This window comes from Mustela nivalis (assembly GCF_964662115.1).
Source record: "Mustela nivalis genome assembly, chromosome: 13".
Classification (NCBI taxonomy): domain Eukaryota; kingdom Metazoa; phylum Chordata; class Mammalia; order Carnivora; family Mustelidae; genus Mustela; species Mustela nivalis.
The window spans coordinates 58,885,987-58,911,722 of NC_139032.1; the positions used below are offsets into that span (position 1 = coordinate 58,885,987).

General features: G+C 44.8%; 1 protein-coding gene across 4 annotated transcripts; it reads left to right on the forward strand.

The window, feature by feature from the left end:
* Positions 1-5,144: 5,144 nt before the first annotated feature.
* On the forward strand, positions 5,145-25,340 carry CLTA (clathrin light chain A). 4 transcript variants are annotated; one of them, XM_082694915.1, is made up of 7 exons: positions 5,145-5,507; positions 10,909-10,946; positions 12,891-13,008; positions 17,914-18,025; positions 22,737-22,790; positions 23,889-23,924; positions 24,900-25,340. In XM_082694915.1, exons 1-7 carry the CDS (start codon positions 5,291-5,293, stop codon positions 25,069-25,071), a joined length of 747 nt encoding a protein of 248 aa, XP_082551041.1. In that variant the 5' UTR covers positions 5,145-5,290; the 3' UTR covers positions 25,072-25,340. The 4 variants fall into 4 exon arrangements, with proteins under 4 accessions (XP_082551041.1, XP_082551042.1, XP_082551043.1 ...); XM_082694916.1 differs by lacking the exon at positions 23,889-23,924; XM_082694917.1 differs by lacking the exon at positions 22,737-22,790.
* The last annotated feature ends 396 nt before the right edge of the window (positions 25,341-25,736 follow it).

Here is a 25,736-nt window from a genome sequence, read left to right on the forward strand (position 1 = left end):
ATAAAGCTATTAAAAGATATCATGCCTCTGTCTTGATCATTCTTTCTTGGGTTACTCACTCTGGAGAATGTCAACTGCTCTGTCCTAAGCAACATTTTGGAGAAGCTCGTGTGGCAAGGAGCCAACAGTTCCTGCCAACAGCCATGTGAGTGACCTTGGAAGTGGTTATCCTGTCCCCATCAAGATTTTCATGAATGCACCCATTGCCAATAGATTGACTGCAACCTTATGAGAGATCCCAAGTCAGAACCACCCAGTTAAGCCTGACCCTCGGAAATTGTTTAATGTTTATTACCTTAAGGTTCTAAGTTTTAAGATAACTTATTACACAATAAGTTACACAATAAAATACGCAATAGATAATATAAGCCCATCTAGCTCTTTAAGACAGGAATTTCTAATAAAATTTTGTTTTATATTTAATAATTATAAGATTTTCTGGTATACTTTGCTATTTGATTAAATGTATACTACTACTAATTATGTCAATCCAAAACAAAATTTTAAGAGCCTTATGGTCATGGGATATTTTTAAATAGTCAATTATACTTATAGCACATATTTTTGTTACAAAGAAGTATGATACATTGACCAATAAAAGTCTTTCAAGCAGGGCTGCCTGGGTAGCTCAGTTGGTTGAGTGTCCAACTCTTGGATTTCAACTTAGGTTGTGATCTCAGACTCATGGGATGGACCCCTGAGTGGAGCTCCATGCTCAGTGCAGAATCTACTTGTCCCTCTCTCTCTGCTTCTTCTCCTGCTCTCTATCTCTAAAATAAATAAATGAAATCTTTAAAGTCTTTCAAGCACAAAAACATTCTAGGGGCAAGTGTTGGAATGATGGGGTGTGTTCAAGGAGCAAAAGTAATACTATGAAGTTTTTTAGTGTTAATAAAAGACTTTGCAATGTATTTTTTAAATGTATGATAGTATCAAACCATTATATAGACACCATTAGATAGATTTAGAAGAGCAATGCAACAATTTTATTTTAAAGGATCAATATTTACAATATATTAGAAATTACATCTTTGCAACTACTTAAGTTTTGAAAAAATTAAGATGTCAATTCAAAAATGCACAAGAGGCCTGTAAATTTTTTAAAAATTGCTTTAGGAAAGTATTTTTTAATTTTTAATTTTTTAAATTTAATTAATACATAACATATTATTAATTTCAGAGGGAGAGGTCAGTGATTCATCAGTCTTATATAATACCCAGTGCTCATTACATTTTGTTGGGAGGGTACTTTTTATCTTGCTTGGAGTTCATGGTGATTCTTAAAACTGTGACCTGGTTTCATCAATTTTGGGAAATTCTTAGCCATTTTATCTTCTAACACTGCTCCATTCTCTCTCTCCTCCTTCTAGCTAAAATTACATGTTTATAAAACCTATTCTTGGGGCACCTGGGTGGTTCAGTCAGTTGAGCCTCTGACTCTCGGTTTCGGCTCCAATCACAGTCTTGGGATCATGGGACTCAGTCTGCATCTGGCTCTGCCAGCAGCGCTGATTCTGCTTGAGATTCTCTCTGTCTCCAGCCCCCTACCCCTGCTCGCTTGTGAGCACACGTGCTCACACACACTCTCTCTCTCTGAAATAAAACCTTAAAAAAGCAACCCAAAACCTATTCCTCATATCCCATATAATTTTTATGCTCCTTTTTGTGTTTCAGCCTGGATATTCTGTGCTTTATCTTCTGGTTCACTAATTCTCTTTTCAGGCAAGTCCGATCCACTATTAAATTTATCCACTGAATTGTTTATAACACTATATATTTTAATAATACTATAAATTTTAGTTCTCACATTTTAAACTGTTGAAATTCTTTATTTTATTTTTTTAATTTTTAAATTAACATATAATGTATTAGCCCCGGGAGTATAGGTCTGTGAATCGCCAGGTTTACACACTTCACAGCAATGAAATTCTCTATTTTAATTTCTTTAACTCAATCATAGGTATTTTATGTATTTTATTTATTTTTAGATTTTTTTTTTTTTTTTTTTTTTGCTAGAGATCACAAGTAGACAGAAAGGCAGGCTGGGGGGCAGGGTGTGTGAAGCTGACTCCCTGCTGAACAGAGCCTGAGCAGAGAGCCCAATGCAGGGCTTGATCCCAGGACCCTGAGATCATGACCTGAACCAAAGGCAGACACTTTAACCCACTGAGCCACCCAGGTGCCCTAATCACAGCTATTTTAAAACCTAGGTCTGATAAATCCATTATCTGATTGCTCTGGAATTTCTATTCTAAGTCTGTCTCTCAAAATGTCTCTGAGCACGTTCTGTCTTTTCATGCTTAAGTTATTTTTGGATGAAGTTTTTTCTATTGGAGAGAATTTACTGTTGCTTTTGGCAGGCAGCTCTAGGCTAAAGACACTAGAAAGCCTGGATCATTTTAATTCAATCAAGGAATTATAGGATTCAAAGCTGTGATTTAGTCAATTTTCACCATGATTCCAACTGTGTAGCCCTGCAGGAGCCCAACTAAAAACCTGATACAGTTATCAGGGTCCTTCCTTTTTGGTAAGCCCTCTATTATTTTCTTCTCCCAGCCTTGTCCCCCAAGCCCCAAAGATTTATTTGAGAGAGAGAGAGAGAAAGCACGAGTGGGGTGAAGGGCAGACAGACGAAAAGGCTCTCTGCTGAGCCTGCCCAATCCCAGGCCCCTGGGATCATGACCCAAGCCAAAGGCAGACGCTTAACCAACTGAGTCACCCAGGCACCCCCTCCTCCCAGCCTTGTTTACTGAAAGCCCTACTCAGCTTCTCAGCTTTTAGAACAACCTCTTTGAGATAAAAAGTGGCTGGAAATATTAGGATCATTCTTCTTGGCCTACCCTCCTCCTAGAACTTGGGCCCACAATTTCTTACTCCTTTGGTAGTCCTCTGATGCCCTCCGATTTTGAAAACTTCTTGCCCAGTTTTTCTAGTTATTTTCAGCGGCAGAGGCAACTCTGCCCACCATTGCTAGAAGTAGATCCTCCACTCCTAAATGTCAGACTGATTTCCAATATCCTGTTGAATGCCTCCTGAGTTATCTCACAGTTCCCTTGGGCTCACTAAGAAGCCACACTGAAGTCTTGGTCTTATCTCTTGCCTCATCCTACTCAACTGGCTTTTCCTGTTGTAGCTATTTCTGTTTGTGGTTTTCTGAGCTATAAATATTGCTTGTGGGGGCACCTAGGTGGCCCAGTCTGTTAAGCTTCATTCGGCTCAGGTCACGATTTCTAGGTCTTGAGACTGAGCCCCACGTGGTGGGCTCCAGGCTCAGCAGCAGGGAATCTACTTGAGATTCTCCTTCTCCCTCTGCCGCTCCCCCTGCTCGCATTCTCTTTCTATAATAAATCTTTAAAAAATATATGCTGTGAATGTCTTCCCTCCTAAGTGCTGTCAGTTACCAGGTTTTCTGTACATTACCTCCATTATTTTCTTTCCATCAGAGCCCACTACTGTTCTTGAGATACCGTCCTCGGCCTGTCCTCTCCCAAACCACTGCAGGTTCACTGCAGCACCTTTCCTAACTGATGTCCCTGCTTTCAGAACCCTCTCATATGCTTACTGAGCATATGCCTGAGCTGCTAGAAGATTCTTTCAAAACAGGGTTCTGAGTCATTGCCTGCTAAAAGTCTTTCAAAGGCCCCTCCTGAAATTCAGGAATAATCCTCATCTGGGCAATCAAGCACTCCCTGAGTTGACTCCACACTTGCCTTCAGCTGTATCCATTTATTTTCAGGAGCGAGTGCCATCTGTCCCTCAGCTACTACTGCTGTGAGCATCCAATATTGTCTTTGGACTCTCTCATGGTCCTCCTTTCCCATTATTCTACGCCCAGGACAGGAGAGATGGTCTCCAAGAAAAGATGAAAGTGAAACTACATTATATGCTGTTGATAATTTATGTTAGGGATGAGCATTAAACAAGAAGAGGGAGGAGAAAACAGTACAGTGCCGGCACTAAAATTTTAAGTTTCTTAAATGTTTTTCTTCAAAACTGTCCTACGTTCCATACTAAAAATGACTAAAAATTCACGCTTTAAGCAAATAATTACCTTTTTGTCATTAAAGATTCATGCATATTTTAAAAACCACTTTCCTGTCCCTCGCTGACTATCTCTGGAGACCTCTTTGACCTCCGGTTGGTTGGTCTTTGCTCTTTTCCTTTTCAGGGAGTGGTGGTGAAGGAGAAAGGTCCTCCTGTTGGCCACTGCTTATCTCGGCAAGACCACAGTTAACTGTGATCACCCATTATCCTTTCTACGGTGTAGACAACATCCCCTGAGGTAAAATACTGAAGGAATTTTAGAGCAAGCTCCTGCTCTCCTTAGCTGACAAAATATGTACTTACAAGAGGTTGTTACCATTACCAAGGTACCCAGGAGACCTGGGTTTCTTCTTGACCACTCTCTCCCTGCGTGATTATTCCCTTCCCCATGCAAGTGCCTGTTTCCATACGAAATTTCTAAGTGATCCTACGCACAGTGTTCCGGTTCTAGAAACTTCTCTCTAGCCCTGGTAAGGTGTCCTGGCTGCAAAAGAGCTTTGGAAAGGAGAGACAGTCGCCTTTTTATAAAGATACGGTGGGGGTAGAAAAATCAGGGCAGATTTGAATCAATTATGTCTAAGTCAGGCGGCTCTACAGGGGAAAATAATCCAGACTGCGTGAATAAATTAACACATACAAATTTTTTAATAAAGCCAGTACAAGGCCGTGAAAGGATTCAGTCTTCCCAAGGAGCCTGGGAGGGAAGTAGTACAGGATGCTCGTTCCCATTTGAAAACGAGGAAACGTGGGTTCAGAAAGCCTAAATAGCTTGCCTCCTTGGTAGGCGACCGATCGATCGATGCCGTCCTCATTCCACCTCACCTCCGGCTTTGGCACTTGAGTCTCCTCAGAGGTGGCAGTCCGGGGTCAAGACCGCCCCAAAGGCCAGGCGGGGAAGGCCGCTTTAAGTCAAGCCACTTCCGCCTCCCTAGGGCCTTGCTGCGTTCACCGCCACCCTCGAAGCCGCCGCGGCCCTAGTCACGAGTTTTCCTCGGGGGCCCGCCCTTCTTCCTACTGATTCGGTAGTTCTTGAACCAAATCTGTCCTCTGATTGGTTGTTATCCCTTAGGCTCTCCAACACCGCCTACACCAACCGGATATAGGGGCAGGGTTTCCGCTTCCGCCTTCTCCCTCCCGCTTATCGTCGGTTCGCGGTCGCCGCCACAGCTGCCGCTGCGGGGCGCGGTGTTGGTGGGTCGGTTGGCTTGTCTCTCAACGCCGTGTCTGTGCCGTTGAACTGTCCGCCATGACTGAATTAGATCCGTTCGGTGCTCCTGCCGGCGCTCCCGGCGGCCCTGCGCTGGGGAATGGGGTGGCCGGTGCCGGCGAAGAAGACCCTGCCGCGGCCTTCTTGGCGCAGCAAGAGAGTGAGATTGCGGGCATCGAGAACGACGAGGCCTTCGCCATCCTGGACGGCGGTGCCCCCGGGCCCCAACCGCACGGCGAGCCGCCAGGGGGTCCGGGTGAGAGTGCGGCCGCGTTTGGGGCGGGAGGGCTTCTATAGAAACTCAGCCCAGAGTGTGTCTGAGGGCTCTCTGAACTCTTGATTCTTGCTGAACCTGGACGTTAAGAGTGTAAGGAGGAAACGAGACCCCAGCCCAGTCATAGCAGAAACCTAGGTTCGGTGAGCCTCCTTGGTGGTATGAATGTTTGAGCTCTCGGACGGGGCAGAGTGAGAAAGCAAAGAAAATAGGGTGTCAGTCAGGCTGAAGAGCTGGAAGAAGCCGGTTCATTTCAGGAACTTTTCATTGAGCGCTTGCTGTGCTTTGAGCCTAGCCTCTAAAACACAGCCGCATTGGCGCAGTTTGGCCAGACTTAAAAGGCAAGCTGAGCCCTGCACTAAACCAGTTATTTGGAAAGGGAGGCAGGAAAAAAAAATGAGAATAGTAGTATCGTTTTTTGAGATATATACAAAACAAAAATGGCAAGGCAGTTCAGCTTTGAAAGCACTTCAGGTGTACAGAATGTTGAATTATGGGGAGGAAAGGAGGCATGAATAGCGAACTCAAGGAAGGTGGTCTAATCCTGGAGGAAGAAACTCTAACCAAAGAAGGATAAGAGTTTTACCATTTGTCCAGCGGATTATGTCGGGATTTCTGGAGCTCTACTTCCTCTAGCTACAGCTTTGTTAGGCAGTGTTGCCTAAGCAGTATTTAAGATTAGTCTGAATTAGTTCTTCCAAAAGGTATCGGATAGAGAATGTAGTGTGGCCTTTTTCCAGCCAAAATCAAGAAAAGACAGACAACAACAAAAAATGAGCAGTAGGATGCCAGTTTGACCTCTGAATGCCTTACCTGTGTGTGATGCTTCGAATTACAGTGGGAGGAAAAGATGAGTAGAAGAGACCTATTCAGTAGAATGGGGAAGTAGGAAATTAGCTGGAAGAAATGAGACCTGGGTTTGCATTTACTTAAAAAAAAAAAAAAGTCTAATTAAAAGAGAATAGGGCACTGGTGGGGCAGATAGGAGTGTTTGTACTACTCTAACCTCAAACCTCAAGGGGCCAGGCAGATAACATAAATGAGAGAAACCTGCTGTACTCTGAAAGCATTCAGATTCAGAAATCTCAAATTACTATGCCAGCCAGGCAGAACCGTTTTTGTAAGTAGGGGTAGGGAGAATGCTCGTTTGCAGCCTCTGAGTTTTTATGCTGCACCATGTTACCTCCTTAGTAGATTAGTCCCAAATAAGAATTTACACAAGAACATAGAATTCACCTGAAAATGTGAATCATAGCAAGCAGGTTGGACTGAACCGGGTTGTGGCCGGGAAATGAAGTTGGCTTTAAGTCTGTAGGGTTTTGTTGGGTGGTGTTTATTAACATTTACCTGAGAATTATAAAATTTACTTCTTAGATCCTTAGTTTCCTTCCTTCATTTAATACAAGAAAATTTGAGTCCTGCGGAGAAATGACTTGCTTAAGAAAAAAGGACAAGTTCTTGGCTCTGCCCCCAGTCTCCCTACCCGTAGACTGTACCATATGCTCTTGGCAGTTGTTTCAGCAGGGGTGTTACAGGACAAGAGATTGTCATTTCTGAAAGGTGGTGTGGCTGCCTTGGGTAGGACAGAGTTGGGACAGTCAAGACCCATAATTAGAAAAGTGTCCTGATTCAAGGACAGTGTTACTCTTGCTTACAGTTGTAATCCCAGCGCCTAACAGGGTGTCTGGCACATAGTAGACAGGCACAAAGGAATGAACAAAATCTACAGGTCCAAGAGTCCTGTAGAGAAATGACAAATCTTGATGATGGGCAGTTTGGAGAGGTAAAGGGGGGAGGGTAGAGTTAGATACACAGGTCCCTTGTGCATTAAGCTTTCAGCAAAGGGAAGGAAGGGATGATTGCTGACTTAGTTTCTAGGAAGGACTTTCTTAGTGAACTAAGCATTTAGTGATTTAAAGCCAGACCTCTGACAGTGTAGTTGAGGTTGGCAGTAGTGCATGGTCAGCACTTCCTTTGGGGATCAGAGAACTAGTTGGACACTTTATTTCCTTGAAAAGAGGCACTCTGGTGTTGACATTCTGTGCTGTCCTAGACTGCTTGAGTGTAAGTTTAACTTTGTGGTCTCGGGCAACTTAGGTAACCACCACTGCCCTGCCTTAGATTTTTTCATCTGTACAAGGTACAGATATATACCGCATAGGGTTACTAGGATTACATTAGTACCTATAAAGTGCTTACACACAGTACTTGTACATATTACACAGTACATATTACTGCCACAGTACCTGGCTGTATTCTTACTCTTTGGGAGTAGAAGGAAGGCATTACAAAGCCTGTAGGCCTTGGGGTGTGCTGAGGAAAAAGATTCAGGAGGGAGCCCTATATCTGATGTATTACTATACAGAGATACATCGTCAGGAGACGCAAACAGATTGAATTGCAGTCTTGGGGAGAACTCCCATGTAGGATGGGAACAGGCAAAAACCAGAGGGATAGAGCCTTGGATGACTCCTTCAGCTAGGAGATCTGGAGAAGAGAGGTAAGTTTAGAGTGGGAGGTGACCAGCTGAGTGAAGTGGCTCAGATACTGTGGAGGAGTAGGTAGTCAGTAGAGAGGCAGCATTAGTGTAGAGCTGTTGAAAAGCCCTCAATTACGAGGGCTGAGGAGGGAGGAGAAAAAGGTGATTAAAGAGCTACTGAGAGAGTATGGCAGTGAGGCACCATTTGTTGTTCCTGACACGTCTGTCCTTGGAGGAGGAAAAGAGGCACGTGAATTAAAGGAAAGCCTTCTGGAGGAGGAGAGTAATTTTCTTGGTAGCAGTGGTGGAGAGAAGTTCAGGGAAATTTCATGCTTGCTAATTAGTATTGTGCACTTACGGTGTGCTGGTTCTCTGTAGCTGCTGATCCACGGGGTAACTGCGGGCTACGTGATAGCATCGTTATTTGAGATAAGAAATGGTCATGGAAGTTAAGCTGTGTTCCTGAGGTAGCAAGCTAGTATATGTCTCTACTGGAATTCAGACCCACCTCTGCTTGACTTCCAGTGGATGGGCACCATGGGAAGTCAAAGGTGGGTTTGGGACAAAATGTCTTTCTTCTTAGGAAACTTACTCTTTTTTTTTTGGAAACTTACTCTTATTCTGGCCTTTGAGATGCCTTAGGAAGTTTCCTTCTGGAGTGTCAGGTTGCTTAGCCTAGTTGTCCTAATCAGTCAAGGCCCTAGATGTCTTTCTGCATGTTTTGTAGCAACAGACAATTCTTTGACTTGGGCCAGTTGTACATCAGTACAGTAACTAATAGAAGCTCAAAGCACTTGCCAGTGGGTTTGGATGAGTCTTCAGTCCTAAAGGACAGGAAGCATGTGACTTAGAAGGAGGTATGGGATGAGAATTGCTTCTAGTTTTGTGTATAGAATACAAAGGCTCTCCTTTTGGGAATGGCCCTGGCCTGGAATATATTAACTGAATAGTTGGTGTGTTAAATGTAATATATTAACCAGAATTTAGGCCTAGGCCTGGCCATACTAGCTAGCCATTATAAGCTCTAAGAGTCAAAGTTATCTCACTCTTTTTTGTCTTAAACAAAAATGAATTCCAGGTGGATTAGAGAGACACATTTCTGGTTTTTTTAGTACCAGAAAAAACCATATAAAGTGACAGTGGGGGAATGTTTGTAATATGAGGGGACAAATAATACAAAGTGAATAAAGATCAAAAGATAGAAAAATGAGTAAAACTCAAGACAATTCAGTAAAGAAGAAAAACATCAGCTACATGATTACCTCACAAGAAAAAGAGATTTGCGGGACAAAGTCACCTTAAGTTTTTTCCCTGCTGTCAACCCAGCAAAAATTTAAAAACCTAAAACTCAGTCTTTAGTATCACTAAGAGTCTGAAAAATGGGGCAGTCATGTGGTAATGGTGATATAAATGAGACACTAAAGGAGGGACAAGTGGTCTGTATTTAGACATCTTTAAAGTGTATATATTCTGTGACCCAGAGGTCTGTATCTTGAAGGTTGTCTACTGGAGGGTCTTCAGGGTGACCAGAATGGTGTCACCGAAGCTCTGCGCCAGGCTGCTCCCCGTGCTGCCCGCTTGGCATGATTTGTGCTAGCAGTTCTAGATGAAGGGATTTATTACTGAGGAGCAATTGACTATGCGCCCCAAATACTTTTAGTTTTTTGAGCGCTGGGTGCAACTCTCTGTCATCTTCCTTATGCTACCCCGTCTAATAAGTTTGGAAAAAAAAAATCTTTTTTGGACAAAGTAATGCAAGTCCTAGGTGGTACGTAGTAAATATTGGTGGACCAACAGATCCAGAGTACAGAATGTGTAGGCAGAAGCTTAAATCTTTATGATGCCTGTATGGAGACTTGGAAAGAAGGCGGAGCAGCACCCCTGAGGGATGGTGGGCAGCCCGGACAGATGGCCGATGGCCTCTTCACAATAGCTTGTGGGTCAGGGCAGGGCTTAGAACACATGCTTATCTGGCTGATCAGATAACTGAATTACTGAAACACAGTAATTAAAAAAAAAAAAAAGTGGGGGGATGGGGAGGTCCTCGCAGATAGACCAGACCTTGCTGTATGTAAAGGCTGCCCTCCTCTCATGCAGGCCCAAGATTGCCAGATCTGTCTGCCTGCCCTCACCCCAAAACCTAGACATCCTGAATGTGTGAAATTTTCTGACTTGATAGTATATGTTGTAAATATGTTCAGCCAGTGGACCACCATTTTGCATTTTGTACTATATGGATTGATGGTCTCTAGCTCTTATTAAAAAACCATTTCCACATTCTTCAGATAGACTTTATCATTTAGCTCATGAACAAATTGTACCAGTAAGACTGTATCATACATCACACTTTGAGTTTTTGTAACTTAAATCCTTGAAAATACTGACTTAATTTGGTATGTCCAGATCTTAACCATCCCAGACTAGTTCCAGGGGTGTAGAGGAATTAGCTCAAGAAGTCTCAACTGTAGACCCTTAGGTCTACAGGCACAGGATGGAGAGTCCTTACTACCAAAAAAGCACCTTGGTTTGAACACGAAGCTGCATGTCCTTGCTCACAGAATGATTCCAGGCCCCACTTTTCTTTTGCCTTCTCCAGAACTTTCATAGAGAAACACTGTTGCTCTGTGAGACTCTTCTGCCAGGCATCCATGTGTTCTTTCTCTAGGGCAAAAGATCAAAAAGCTTTTGAATTGGGGTTTTGGTATAGATTTGTCAACATTTTGGTGAAGTACATCTTGGTTTCATTAAACAAGAAGTTGTTGATTGTTCTGTCCTGTGTGTAGCACCAGGATAACATTAGTATAACTTCAGTACTTGCAGCGGATAGTACTGTGTTACACTCGGTAATGCTCTGGCCCAGCATCTGACGAGTCCTGACTGACTGACTGAAATTTTGTCTTGCAGATGCTGTGGATGGAGTGATGAATGGCGAGTACTACCAGGTACAGAGTGCTCTGATATGTTAAAAGATAGTGATTGCGTTTTCCTTTCCTGTGATTTGAATTTATTAGAATTGGATATGTTATCTGCTAAAATGGATTTGAAAAGTGACATTAATCATTCCTTTAAAATGTTACTGATCTGGCCCTAGTATTGCTGATTTTATTTTCAAGAAATGAGCCTTCATGGCGATGAGGATAGCAGTGGCTAATTTAAACACTGTGTGCCATGCACTGTGTCAGACACTGCTTATATTTACTCTTTAATACTCTCAACAACCTGGGGGTCCTGTACTGTTGTTCCTGTTTACAGATGAAGAAACTGAGGCACAGAGTAGTCTAAAAGTCATAAAGCTGGTATGCGGTGGGGCTGGGGCCAGCGTTCGAACCCGGAGGGGGTTGGAGTTCATGGTGACTGCCATTATTCTCCCGACTGTATCACTGTGCTGAGTTGCCCGCCCAACTCAGACTAGCTCAAACCAAAAAGTCTTTTAACAGTTTATATATACATAAATGAAGTGTCCTTGAACCAGGACTCTAACTCGTTTTCCCTAGGACTCTGGCTCTGCTTGCTAAGCATGCATTTTTGTGCTCAAGCTTTTTTCATGGTGGTCAAATGACTACAGCACTTCTAGGCTTCTCAAGTGCATGTCATGTTATCTAGAAAAAGGTGGGGGTTTCTCCTCTTCTCCCAGCCACCCAGCAAAAGTCTTGCATTTCCTTCTGGATCATCTGGAAATAGTCACTACAGCCTGGGAAAATAGCATGATGCTTTGTTTAGACCTGGGTTTCTGCCCATCCTTCAACCAGTTAACTGGCAGGAAGGATGTTAGTCTAATTGGTTTAAACCAAGGATGGACTAACTTTTTCGTAAAGTAGATAGTAAACGTTTTAAGCTTTGTCATAAAGTCTGTGTCAGACTGTTCTTGCTGTAATGTGAAAGCAGCCATAGACCATACATAAACGAATGCACACAGCTGTGTTCAGTAGAATTTAATTAAACAAGCAGCTGGTCTGGACTCTGGTTTCCAGTGCCTGCTTTAGAGCTTAGCCCTTAGGGTGAGACAGTATGGGTTTTAGATCCTGGCTCTACCTCTTACTAGCTGTGAATTGGACATGTCATTTCTCTGTGCCCCAGATTAGTCCCCCCAAATGTGAAATGGGAATAAAAACTTTGCAAGTTGCTTGGGAGATAAAGCCTTTATGTGGCTAACCCATGGAAAATGTCAATAAGTTAGTTACTAATACTTCAATAATAATTCTCTCTTTATAGTCTGGTTGGGTGAACCTGGAATTTATTCCCTAGTTCAGCAGGTGAAAAATCTTCTAAAGATTAAAATCTGTTTGAGTTGTATCAGTTTATTAGCTGTCAGACCTTATGCACTATGAAGAATCTGTCCCTGTCCCCACCCCCATGCATACACTCATAACTCCTAATTTGCCTGCCTTTTTATTCTTTCCCTCAGTGTGGCTAGTGACTGTACATTTTCTTTTGGACTCCCTTATACCCAGAATTCACATATTAGATGGTATCAGGTGCTCTTGATAGCATTTAGAAGTTTTAGCTCCTGAGCCTCGCTGAGCAGTGTATTTTACCTTTGTTACTTTGAAGATCCCACATAAGCTGCGTGTCAAGTTAGGAAACTAAAACTAGTAACACTGTAAGTCCATGACCCAGCTCCCCTGCTTTCCTCTTTCCCACTTCTGTCCCAGGTATTACAAGGCAGGGTAACAACCACTCCGCCTTCCTTGCAGAGTGGAAGGTTGTGTGCAGTCATTTTGAGAGCTCCCTGTGAGCACATAAGGTGGTGGTGGTTTTTTTTTTTAAGATAATCCTCTAACATTTGCTAACGGTCATCAGCACGTGACCAGGGTATCCTGCAGTGGATACGCATTTCGGGAAGGTGTATTTGGTACTGATAGAACACAATTGTGTTTTGTGTTAAGGAGAGTAATGGTCCAACAGACGGTTATGCAGCTATTTCACAAGTGGATCGATTGCAATCAGAGCCTGAAAGTATCCGTAAATGGAGAGAAGAGCAAACAGAACGCTTGGAAGCCCTCGGTAAGGAATCTTTTTCTGTCTTGGGGTGTCTGTTTTCAGTGGAATAGTTGACCTTGACTCTTAGCCCTTTTTAACTGGAATTAGCCATAATGTCCTTGTCTAATATTTGGGAAGATACCTTCTGCAGCTTGAGGGTTACAAGGTCACCCACAGGGAGATGCTTAATCACAGGCCATTTTGTGAGGATTAGGGCAGCTCAGAGAGCCACCACTAAGTGCATCCTCTCGGGAAGAGCAGAGCAGAGTCCTGAGCTTGGAGCAAGGAAAGTAGATTCAAGGCCCAGCCTTATTAACTCTTCCTAGCTATGGACACTTGGTAGTTCAAACCTCACAGAGTCTGTTTCTTAGTCCGTGGGGTAAGATCAGTGTTAGCAACTCCAGGGTTCGTCTGAGATGGTGTTTATGAGAGAGGGATGTGAGCTTGAAGGTCCCCGCGAGAGAGATTTCAGAGTTCGTTTATCATTTCTAGGCTGAATGTAAGGTAATGCTTTAAGAAGAAAATGTGAAGTATGTTAAGAAACACGTACAACTTGATTTTCCTACTCTACTATCCCTGTAAGTTAAGTTTGTATGTTTTTGTGAGTGAGGAAAGTGAGAATCCTAGGGTAAGTTTTTGAATCACACAGCAAAGAAGCAGTAGCATCAGAACTCCACTTATGTCTGCCCTGCCTCATGGTCCGTACCCCTGCATCCTTCAGCCGCCTCGCATGTAGTGTATGCCGTCCCACCGACATCAGTGCCAGCTGGCCTGGCCTTCCGTGAAGATCTGTGTACGTGGAGTGTCACTTTTGGTCAGGGTCATGGGACTTGGCATCTGTGCATAAGTGGGTTGCAGAGGTGTGGCACAGTGTGGAGATAAAGCCGTGGGGTATTCTTTTCTCATCTTTTTATTAAAATTTCAAACATGGGCATCTGGCTGGCTCAGTTGGTAGAGTGTGCAACTCTTGATCTTGGGGTCATGAGTTCGAGCCTCACATGGGTATAGAGATTACTTAGTAAAACTTGAAATAAAATTTCAGACACCAAAGAGTTGAAAGAAGAGTAAAATGAACTTGTGCATTACTCCCTTAGATCAGTGATAACATTTTTGCCATATTGAGTTCTCTGTATGTAAATGAAGCATGTATGTATGTGTGTTTGTTTGTTTTATTCACACCCATTTCTCATCCACTTGCAGATACATCATCCATTTCATGCCTAAATATTTTGTTGTATATCTGGAAATAATGACGTTCTTTGTACGCACAATGTCAGCATTATTAGTCCTTTTTGGGAACCATTGAATTAGTACAAACTGACTCTTTGTTATATGGGGTTAACTGACACCTAGAAGTATGACCCAGTTAGTGCCCAATCTGTTCTCTCTCCAGCCCAACTTATGTGGCTTTCAGAATAAAGGGCACACTTTGAACCTTTGTGGCACTGTCCAGTAGAATTTCTTTGATGGAAATATTACAGATGTGCTGTACCGTATGGTAGCCACTAGCCGCATGTGTCTGTTAAGAGCTTGAAATGTGACTAGAATGACTGAGAAACTGAGTTTTTAATTTAATAAATAGCCACATGTAGCTAGTAGCTACTGTATTCGATAGTGCTTTAAAAAGATGAACATTGTCTTCATGATGCTGGTAGCTTCAGTCTTTGCTTTTTCTTTGTGTGTCTCTTCTGAGCGGGCAGAAAGGCAGGACTTCGCTGGTACTAATATTTGTCATGTTACAGAACCCAGCCTTTCTCTTTTCCCAAAGTTTAGCGAAGTTGTCTTCCCCGTGAAGAGAGTATACTTAGGTCACTTTGGTATCTGGAATAATCCCCCCCCCCTTCCCAATGATCAGATTGGGCACTTTGGGAATATTCCATGAAGTGTTGTTTCCTTAACTCAAGATGCTTTTCTCCAAACATTTGGCTTTGCAATTGAATTAAATTGGTCTGTGAACTAGGTGTTTCTTCAGTTTCATCTTTTTTCTTTGCAAGAAAGCACAAGATGCTAAAAATAGAGAACCATGGTTTTCAGCTTAGCTGGTGACTGCGTTCTCAGAGATTTATTTTCCGTGAACAGTAACAAGGACTGCTCGAGAAGACGGCCGTCTGTGCTCCCTGCTCTCTAAGGGAACTCTTCAGCCTTCCCTCCCTCTTCTTCTGCCCAGATGCAAAGATCATGTTGTCACTTGGATCTTTGTTCTGCTGAACTAAGCATTTAAGAATTGTTTGTATTTTTTTTTAAAGATTTTATTTATTTGAAAAAGCACACAAGCAGGGGATAGAGGGATAGGGAGAAGCAGGTTCCTCGCTGAGTAGGGAGCCCAATGTGGAACTTGATCCCAGGACTCTGGGATCATGACCTGAGCTGAAGGCTGATGCTTAACCATTTGAGCCACCCAGGCGTCTCAGAATTCTAAATTTTTTATCAGCTTTTTAAAAAAATCTGTAAAAGCAAGACAATTTAAAGGGATGGTTTTTATGCAGTAACTACAGTCTGTGCAGATGGTTACAGTTTTTATTTAGATTAATTTTTCAGAGTAAATTTCTGTGTTATTTTGTTCCTAGTATATTAAAACTTAAAAAATAATCATTTTCAGACTACAAAGAAAGGAAATACCCAGTCAAAAAGTAATGTTTCAGAAGTGATTTCACCACTATTGAAAAAGATATTTTTTTGTTTTAATTTTATTTATTTGCCAGAGAGAGAGTACACACAAGCAGGCAGAGAGGCAGGCATAGGCAGAGAAAGAAGCAGGCTCCCCGCCGAGCAAGGAGCCCAATGTGGGACTCGATCCCAGGACCCTGGGATCATGACCTGAGCTGAAGGCTGCGGCTTAACCAATTGAGCCACCCAGGCGTCCCTGAAAAAGATCTTCAGGCTTCCTATTTTTTGGTTTCTTGTCCACATACACTGGCAGCCCAAAGTGTATCCTGCTGCATTCTAGCACCCTCCATTCTACTTCTCCTTAGTGCCGCAGACACATATTACAAGTCTGTTGTATAGACTTGACTTATCAGTGAAAATCTGAGTATAAAAGAATTCTGTGTGGGGCGCCTGGGTGGCTTAGGTCATGATCTCAGGGTTGTGAGATTGAGCCCCGTGTCAGGCTCCATCCTGGGCGTGTAGCCTTAAGATTCTTTTCTCTCCCCCTTTGTGGGCACCCTCCCAATCTCTCTCAAAACAAAACAAACAAACAAAAAAAAAAACAAAAAAACAAAAAAAGATCAGTCACCTTCTGATAAATAACAAGGTACAAGTTCTTTATAATCTGAAACTTTGAGGAAGTTTCTAGCTGCTAACAAGCTATTTCCAGTAGCTACAGACCAAGTCTTCTGCAGGTTGTTACTGTAAGACGTTCTTGGAAAGGCCCTGAAAATACCCCAAAGTGCTTAATTGCTTCCCTTCAAGAGGTTACTCACTGTTGCCACCACTGCTTTCTCCTCTTCCATGATGCTAGCTAGTTACAGGTCGGGCTCTGGCTCTGCACTGTCAAAACTCTTGTTTGGATCTCTGGTGATCACCTTCTGTTCCCGTCTTGTGATTGATTGTTTCTAGTTTTGTTTTCCTTTCCATTCCTCTCTTTGGATGCAGCTTAATGAAGTAAGAACGGGTAAGCTTCAGAGTCAGACCTGGTTTGAATCTTAGCCACTTTAGGAAAGGTAACTGAAATTCTCTGAGCTGTAGTTTTTCTCAGTGCTGAACATGGATCTAGAGTTGACCTTCTCGGGATTGTTGTAAAGATTAAATGAGAGGTCTGTCTATTATAAAATACCTGCCAGAGAGGATGCTTAAGAATGTGTTCCAGGTGAAGTCTCAGGGTAACTTCAGATGTCCACTGCAGCCCTAGCCCTGACCTGCATTTCTGTCTCTTGCTATCTACTGACTTGGTCTTTTTAGCTAATTGTCATATTTGAGAATCCAGTCTGGAAAACTTCCTAAGTTTGTATTTTCTCTCATTCGAGAACCTTCTGATTAACTGTTAATGAGTCCCACCACTCCACCTCAGCCCCCTGCAGTCCCCTCCATTAGAGCTTTTTAAATTCTGTCCTAGCTCTGCCACAGACTCACTCTGCATCTGAGCAGGAATAGATGTTTTGTGATCCCCTTCAACTCTTAACATCTGTATTCTCTTCCCTGGTTCCTGAACCCTCTCTTTCTCTGGTTATTTCAACAGTAGGTTTCTGCTTTATAGAAGTGTTTCTACCATGTTCAGTTAAGAGAGTGCTACCTTGTGTTTTACAAAACCATCGATAGGCAGAGTTGGGGTGTTAAATATAGTTTGTAAGAAGATTTTGTTGAAAGATTATCTAATATCAAAAGTCCATCCTGAACTAATATTGGCAGTATAAGTATTAAAGAATCCTCCTGGGGTGCCTGGGTAGCTCAGTCGGTGGGGCACCTGACTCTTGATTTCAACTCGTGGTCTCAGGGTCCTGGGATTGAGCCCCGAGTCAGGTTCCACACTCAGTACAGAATCTGCTTGAGATTTTCTCTTTCTCCCTCCGCCTTCCCCTACTCCTTCTGGGCTCTCATGCATGTGCACTCTCAGATCTTTAAAAAAGAATCCTCTGCTTTTTCCCTAGTTGGTGCTGCCAAAGGCTTTTTTCCTAGGTATCTTCCCCTACCCCCAGAAGAAACTCCAAAACAAGTGAATCCACTAAGATGTCAGTAGATTGAGAGAAAACGTGAAACAACTTGGATAGAATCACTGGGATAAGAGACTAGATGTACAAATACGGAAAATAGGATTTTGTCTTCCCTCCTATTGTCCCTCCAAAATACACACACACACACACACACACACGGATACATGGACACGGACACAAACCTGCACACCCCATAAGTTTAATAAGACCAAAGAAATTGATGGTGCAAACTTCAGTTTGTGTTTTGCCTCATTTGTGTTTCTTTTCCTTCCCTTCAAAGATGCCAATTCTCGGAAGCAAGAAGCAGAGTGGAAAGAAAAAGCAATAAAGGAGCTAGAAGAGTGGTATGCGAGGCAGGACGAGCAGCTACAGAAAACAAAAGCAAACAACAGGTCAGTCCCTGTGCTGCTAGCACTGTTTTCCGAGACGGAATCACATTCATTTCTGACAGCCAGCATAGTTCTCACATGCTGCCTCTTATAGTGTGAAATGTCTCTGTGGGTTTTGGAAAAAGTACTGGAAACATAAAGGTTGCAAGTCTCTTGGGTCATAGGAGCATAATTCAGCCTGTGCTTTAGCCACTCCGGCTGTGGTGACTTTAGCTCTTCACCTGAGAGTTTGGTCACTTCACGTTGCTTGTAATAGTACAAAACAGCAAAAGGGAAAGTTATTTCATGGATCCATTCCACATTTGGAAATGTAACCCTGAAATGAAGGGCCACTTTCCTAAATATAGCAGGATCTCAGTACTTTCCAGATGATCATAGACTTGGTCATGTTGCATCCCCTAAATACAGCCCTGCCTTCTGAAAGCTGCTTTACAGAGGGGTCCAGTAGCAGGGAAACGTGTGTGTCATTGGGTAGCCGAGAATGTTCCAAAATGGTGACTGCAGAAATAAGGGGTCTGAGAAAAACTCTATTTTTTAAAAATGCTCTTCAGAATGGGCTCGCTCAGTGAAGGTTAAGAGCAATTGTAGGGAGAAATCACTTTCTTTCTCTCAGCCCCTCTCACAGCACCTGCGGTCTTGATTACTCTGTGCTTAAAGTCCACTTGGAAGTAGCTCAGAGAAAGGCGGAGGTAGCACTCCTGGCCTTGATGCAGGCCGGGGGCTGGCCCGTCCTGGGGGATTCGGAGCCCAGCTGTCCCTCCGTGGTCACTCCCCTACCTCACAGGAAAGAGTGGCGAGACCAAGCCTGGGGTATTGGTAGTTTTCAGTATAAAGAGCCTTAGGATCCTGCCCTCAGAGCAGAAGGTGGCTTACATGCTCTTGCCTCAGGCAGTTCTTAGCTGGAAATGTGCCGGAAAAGAGGGAGTGGACTGCTTTGCCAGCCAGCCTGTTGTTTAGCATAGGGCAGCGACGGCAGAACAGCTGGACCGTCGTGTACGGTAGCCTTCAGCTACCTGTCTCTTGTTGGCCATCCTTGCATCTGGCGGGCTGGAGCCCGTGCCCAGTGGGGGATGGATTCTCTAGGCGTGCCTCTCAGGTTCCAGGATAAGTGCAGTGGGCTGCTCTCTGCTCTCGGTGTTGAGTTGCTCAGGGCTGGGGCACTCGCTACCGGAGCTTCTCCTGAGCTTGTGATCAGTTTCAAGTGCTGACAGGTCCAGGCTGCTTTATTCTCTGCTCATTCAAGATGATTGACCTGAGGTACAAGTTCAGAAATCTAAAAGGAGATGAGTGGGTGCTTTGTGCAAGCTCTGTGTGAGGCCCCATTTATCCTAGCAAGTTGCTCATGAGTCATTCTGCCCTGAAGTACTTGGTAGAATCAGGCTGACCCTCCCTGTTCGGGATCCCTGATGTGTAGACAAGCTGATATATAGATTCTAAGACTTAAATGACTGTGTTGGGAATAGGGTTCTGATGGCAATTTTGCTAAACCGTGGCCCTTTCTGTAAAGAAAGGGGTGTCTGAACAGCATCTGTTGTCCTTGGACCAAATAAGTGTACCTGTTCTTAGGAGATCAGTCCCCCAGGTTTAGTCCCTCCAGGCATGGATTTAGGGCGTTGGTACTGCTCTTAGAATTGTAGAAGGGTGGGTTGGATGGTCTCATAGATGAACGTCCCAGGTTCCAGAGAGGGGAAGAGACTTACACTTGCCATTCATGGAGAATGTAGGACTGTTCCCAACCAGATTCCCTGCTTTGCAGAAACCTTGAAGCATAGGGTGGACTCTGTCAAATTAGTGGCACACTGGCCCTTGTCACCAGGGTTCCAGGATAGAAGAAATGGTTTTGACACTTGATTCCACTTATTCTTCATGGGCTGGGGCAGGAGCCACTTTGAGCTACCATGGGGGACTATTTGCAATGGTTTCCCCCTTCCCTGGAGATTTTGACATTGTTGCCACTCCCCCTCCATTTTTCTTTTTTTTAAGTATTTTATTTATTTATTTGAGAGAGAGTAAATGAGAGCATGAGAGGGGAGAACGTCAGAGGGAGAAGCAGACTCCCCATGGAGCTGGGAGCCCAACGCAGGAATCAGTCCTGGGACTCCAGCATCATAACCTGAGCCAAAAGCAGTCGCTTAACCAACTGAGCCACCCAGGTGCCCTCCCCCTCCATTTCTGACTCTATAAACGGTGTCCCATGGGACTAAATCAGTAAGTCCGTTTACATATGTGAAAGAACTGTCTGTAGGTAAATAGTGAATCTCAGGAGAAAATAGAGTGCTCATTTCAGGCATGTGTCTTCCTCTGAGTGACTTTTGCTGCTGGATTTTTTAGGGGCCCACAACGCTAAGGCAGAGCAGTTTGAGAGAAGAGATGATGTGGTGGGGAGCAAGGGCCTATTTCTAGGAGTGGATCATCAGGCCTCCTGCCTTCTAGATGCCCTAACCTAAAACCTCAGGAGCACATCTGTGCCAGGCACGGTACTGGGCAGTGGGCAGATGACAGTTGATCTTGCCTTCATGGCATCTGTAGTCTGGTGTCCCTCTGCAATTTCTTTCTTTCTTTCTTTTTTTTTAAGATTTTATTTATTTATTTGATAGAGACAGAGAGCTCACCAGTATGCTGAGAGGCAGGCAGAGAGAGAGGGGGAAGCAGGCTCTCTGCTGAGCAGAGTCCAATGCAGAGCTCAATCCCAGGACCCTGGGATCATGACCTGAGCTGAAGGCAGAGGCTTTAACCCACTGAGCCACACAGGTGCCCCCCCGCCCCTGCAGTTTCTATCTCCTTCCTTTTGTCCCAACTTGAGGCCCAAATATTGTTGTACAAGAACCATGAATTATTAGTGACAGCCTGTGGGGAAAATAACTTTCCATTGGAGCCAGTCAGAAGAGTGTTGACCTGAGAGCAACCCCAGACCATCTTCCCTTACAAACAGTGACAGAAACATTCCCTTTCACAGGGAGCTCTGGTGTATCTTTTTCAAGATACTTTTTTTTTTTTTTCCAAGATACTCTATAAAAAGTTTGGGGAACCTGGTTTTCCATGATGGCAGACACTTTTTCTGTGCCCCCTGGGGACTGTTAATGTGGGTCACTGCTTGAGCACCCTGCAGTCCAGCCCCCGTTTCCCACAGGCTTCCCTGAGGATTGCTGCTGTCAGACCCCTCTGTCAGGTGAAGACCATACAGGTAGAGGGGCTGCCTGTGGTGATCAGGGTTTTCCGTCTGCTTTGTTTGTCTGTAGCCTGGGTGGTGCTATGCTGTCCCTGACGAGTTCTGTAGTCTTGGGGTTAGCTGCAAAGGCGGGAAAGCCTGCCTTTCAAGCTTTTGTTGTCTTAGTGATGCTGTGGCCATAGTCATTCAGCCTTTATTTTCTTCAGTAGGAGCAAGCACAAGTTGAAATTGATTATGTTTCGCCCCTTGTGTAAACTAACAGGATTATGGGTTTACAAGCCCGCCTGCCTTTCCTTTCCTGCCCACTCAGTCTGCCCACAAACAACTCTGTTTTCTTGCTGATTCAGAGTTAAAATCAGGCTGTTCTTTTTTGCTTTCTTTAAATTTCCACAAATCACCACCTATGTGTAAACCAAAATGGGAAAGAAGGAAGGCTATGTGTGAGTTTAAAAATAAACTGAAATAAAATTACTAGAATTTCCCTCCAAATAAATAAGGGTGCCTAGGTTAATAAGCAGGCATGATTGTCCTTAAAAATGTCCCTTCTATTCCTATACCCCAAACCAACCTGGCAAAAGACAGGGTAGGACTTCCGGGTGGGGGAGGTCCCCTGCCCACCCACAGTGGATGGCGTGGGGTGGAAAGTTTTATACCTGGGATGTGCCCCCCTTTCCTTTTTGTACCAGAGTCCTGCCCCTTTGACCCATTTCTGGTGTTGTAAGAGGGTTAAGTGAAGTTCTGGTCCCCGGGCTATACCTTGTGACAGCAGTCCAGTCTGGCATGGACTGAGCAGATCAGCACCTTCAGGGACAGACAGGAAGCCAGAGCCAGGACCCTTGGCTGCAGTTCTTTCCACCGGACCACTTGATGTACAGCAAGTTTTTCCTTTAAGGTGGGGATTTTGCAATGACCACCTCTGTTCCCAGAATACAGATAATGGATCTCATTCAGTCAGGGCAGGGCAGCAGGAGTCAGATAACCGAAGATAAAAGTTGGCTACCAGGCGTAGCCGGTCTGGCGTCTGGCAGCATTGACGTCCAGTAAGACTGAGTCTCCCAAGTGCACAGCCGCGGGGCAGCCACACTCTGTCCCGTGCGAAGAACCAGGCAGGTTTGCTTGGGAGTTCCGGGGCCACTTCCGGAACTGGTTGCTGCCAGTCCAGGTCTCCTGTTACTTTACCTGTAAAGTGTCAGTGAGAACACTGGGCCCGAGGTTATTGGGGTCGAGGACCGGCTTGAATGGACGCAGTAGCTCTGCGAGGGCTTACTGGAAGTGGGTGCCAGGAGACCTGCTCGCTGTGGCTGGGAGAAGGCGGGAAGGACTCGGCAGGGCTCACCTGTGAGAATCCCCAGGGGGAAGGCCAGTGGGAACCTTGCCTGCCAGGGTCTCCGGTGCTTGAAGCCTCGCTGGGTGAGCACAGAGCCTTGGGAGCCACGTCCCGGAGCACAGTCGTGCCTGTGTTACGGATTTGAGATGTTTCTGCTTCTCAATGTTCTCTCTTTTTTCCTGCCTGCTTGCCTGCCTTTTGGACCTCTTGCTGTCTAGGGTGGCAGATGAAGCTTTCTACAAACAACCCTTCGCTGACGTGATTGGTTATGTGTATGTTGCAAAACTAATTTTTTCCTGTTTTGATTCTACTTTTTGTTTAGATTTAATGCTCCTGTAATATCACAAGTTGTTCTGCTTTCTAAATGATTTCAAATTGGCACTCTGGGGGCTGCCTGAGAGTTAGAAGGTTGGGGTGTGATTCATCGATTGTCTTGCAGAAGCGTGACTCCCCCAAAAGTGGAAAAAAGGCTCAGTTCAAGGTTTTGGAGGGAAGGAAGCAGATTCCCTTTTAAAATGTGGGTCATTGCGACCTTGTCAGGGAAGGCTTTGGGACTGGGGTGGCCCTTTAATCTGTTGCTGCCACCACTGCAGCCTCCCTGCTTGGGAGCCAGTGGGGGCAGTATTTTCTCCATTTGGTTCTTTTGAAGACCATGTGGGGTTGGTTGCTTCTCCCTTGGGAGCAGAGGTTGTCTCACTTTGCGGGGGTGGGGGTGTCCTGTAACTGTTTCTCTATGGTGGAAATTGTTCAGTGGCCAGCTTCTGATGCATGTTCGCCCACTTGGGCACAAAGAAGCCCCAGTTAAGCCTAGGCCACTGTGGCTCCCCCCACCCCCAAGAAAACGGAATCTTCTCTGGGAAGGTATTTAAGGACTCTTACTTTCAAAACAGTATTGCCGAAGACAACTTGGAAACCGTTCTTGCTGTTTCCTGAAAAAATAGTACTCAATTTTGATACAAGGGAGATGGGGGTAGAGGGAAGAACAACTGGCGGGAAGGGTGTATGGTAGGTTCGTGTCTGTAGAGCTTCTTAGGGCCTGTGACCTCGACATGTTCATCCATTTAGAATACAGAGTGGAGTTTCCCGGGTCCCCAGATGCATTTGCAGTGAGATTTGTGAAATGCTGGATTTACAGGTGGTGTTGGATTGATTTTTGCACATTCTCTCTGGAGTGGAAATGGAGACTGGAAAGGTCGAGTCTGGGTTTGCTGGGCAGCAGGGTGGCCCAGCAAAGCCAGCTGCACGTTCCCAAGTGTAGACGGAGTGGCAAGGGCATGTCTAGCTTACTGACCATCTGCATTGAGCTCATTCTCATTTTCTATATCTGACCTAAAGTTTCTCTCGTTTCTTTTCTTCTCTTCACCTTTAAGCACAAACATAAACCATCCTTGCTACAGCCTAGAACAGTTAAGTAAACCTTTCTCACTGCCCCTCACTGTGTGTGCCATGAAGTCGCAGTGTTGTAGTGGCTCCGGGCTTCAGCAGTGTTTGCCACGGCCATCCCTGTGAGAGTGCCACCCCTCCGTCCCCACAGACCAGTCATCTCCATCGCTTTTGCTTTGCCCGTGATGCTTGTTGGAGTAGATGAATATAGTGTGTCTTCCCTCCTCTTTCCACTGTCCTTTCAGGCTGTAGCTCCCACGAGGTAGTTCCCAACTGGGGGTGGGCTGACCTTGATGTGAAAGAATGTTGGAGCAGCATCCTACCCCCAAGCAGCTAACCTTGATGGGCTCTTCAGCCATTAGGCACTGCCCCCTTCCAGAGCGTGCCCTGAGCGGCCCAAGGCACCTGGCTGGAGGGAAAATGGCCAACTTGCAGCTCACCTGGAGAATGTCCTAACAAATCCCCTTCCAGAATGGCTTCAGTCTCTAGCGCCTGCTCGCATGGGAGCTGTGTCTTGAATTCCTTTTGGTCTGCCCTGTTTCTCTCTGGCCTTAGGAATAAATCCAGAGGCTATCGTGCAATGACCAGTGGGCTTTTGAGAAGTCTCTCGATTCACTTGAAACTCAGAGCCCAACATCAACTACAGTGCACATTCTTGACCGGCCTGCTGCTTTGCTCCTGCTGATGAAGGCAGTGCATAGCTGGCTAAGGACTTGCTTTTTAATGCTCTGTATCGGCAGAGACCGAGAGAGAGTGAGCCCTGAACCAAACACCTGTATTCCAACATTTTACACAGTGGTCCGGGCACCCTGTGCCTAGGAGAACTGGCCGCGTGTCTGCTCCCGAGTCTGACCTGAGCCAGGGGCTATTCTCTTTGGAAAACCGGAATGCCAGGAAGTCAGGCACGAAGAGACGGTCACTTCTGTCACCAGGTAGCCGTCAGGTAGCTCATGTGAGTGGTTCTGCATTAAACCAACATACTTTGTTGTTACTTCCAGGGCAGCAGAAGAAGCCTTTGTAAACGACATAGACGAGTCGTCCCCAGGCACTGAGTGGGAGCGGGTGGCCCGGCTGTGTGACTTTAACCCCAAGTCCAGCAAGCAGGCCAAAGACGTCTCCCGCATGCGCTCTGTCCTCATCTCCCTCAAGCAGGCCCCCTTGGTGCACTGAAGACCCCCCCCCCTGTGGAAACACTACATCTGCAATATCTTAATCCTACTCAGTGAAGCTCTTCACAGTAATTGGATTAATTATGTTGAGTTCTTTTGGACCAAACCTTTTTGTCTTTAGAGTTGATCATTGTTTGTGATTGCATGTTTCCTTCAACTCTGTTCTCCCTGGCAGTCAGAGAGGAGGGGGAGGAGGGGGGAAGCCTCCCAAAGGTAGCCTCAACCTCTACTTTTGTGCATTCTGAGAATAAATTTGTTTCAAACAATAAACCTGAGGCTGCATTATTGATTTCAAGACCTGCTGCAGGTTGGAGAGAGATTGGGAAGGATGAAGAATTTCCTATTATTTCCTATTTTTGGCACAGCCACTGAATGTCCACCCCTTCCTTGAACTGAGAGAGCTCCCAGTTATTAACCATCTATAGTAGGAGTCTGTGGAAGTCTGTTTGAAAAAGGGAGTTCCATGGCTAAAAGTAACCTCTCATTGCCCAGCTGAGGGAGAGCTGGGAATCCCTCACCAACCAAGACCTTTCTCAAGTGACAACTTGCTTGTCACTGTCCCCTACTTTAAGGTCTTAGATAGTACTTTCCAACAGGGCTCTCTCTGGATATTTATCATTCCTTCAGATTCAGCCAGTAAACCCGAATCAGGGTGGCATTACTTTG

What these genes read in the sequence shown, in the direction of transcription:
- CLTA (XM_082694915.1), top strand. Translation starts at nt 5,291, where the DNA reads ATGACTGAATTAGATCCGTTCGGTGCTCCTGCCGGCGCTCCCGGCGGC. An exon ending in GCTGACGTGATTGGTTATGT is followed by an intron (nt 22,791 to 23,888) that starts GTATGTTGCAAA and finishes TTCACCTTTAAG; the next exon opens with CACAAACATAAACCATCCTT. An exon ending in CCTTGCTACAGCCTAGAACA is followed by an intron (nt 23,925 to 24,899) that starts GTTAAGTAAACC and finishes TGTTACTTCCAG; the next exon opens with GGCAGCAGAAGAAGCCTTTG.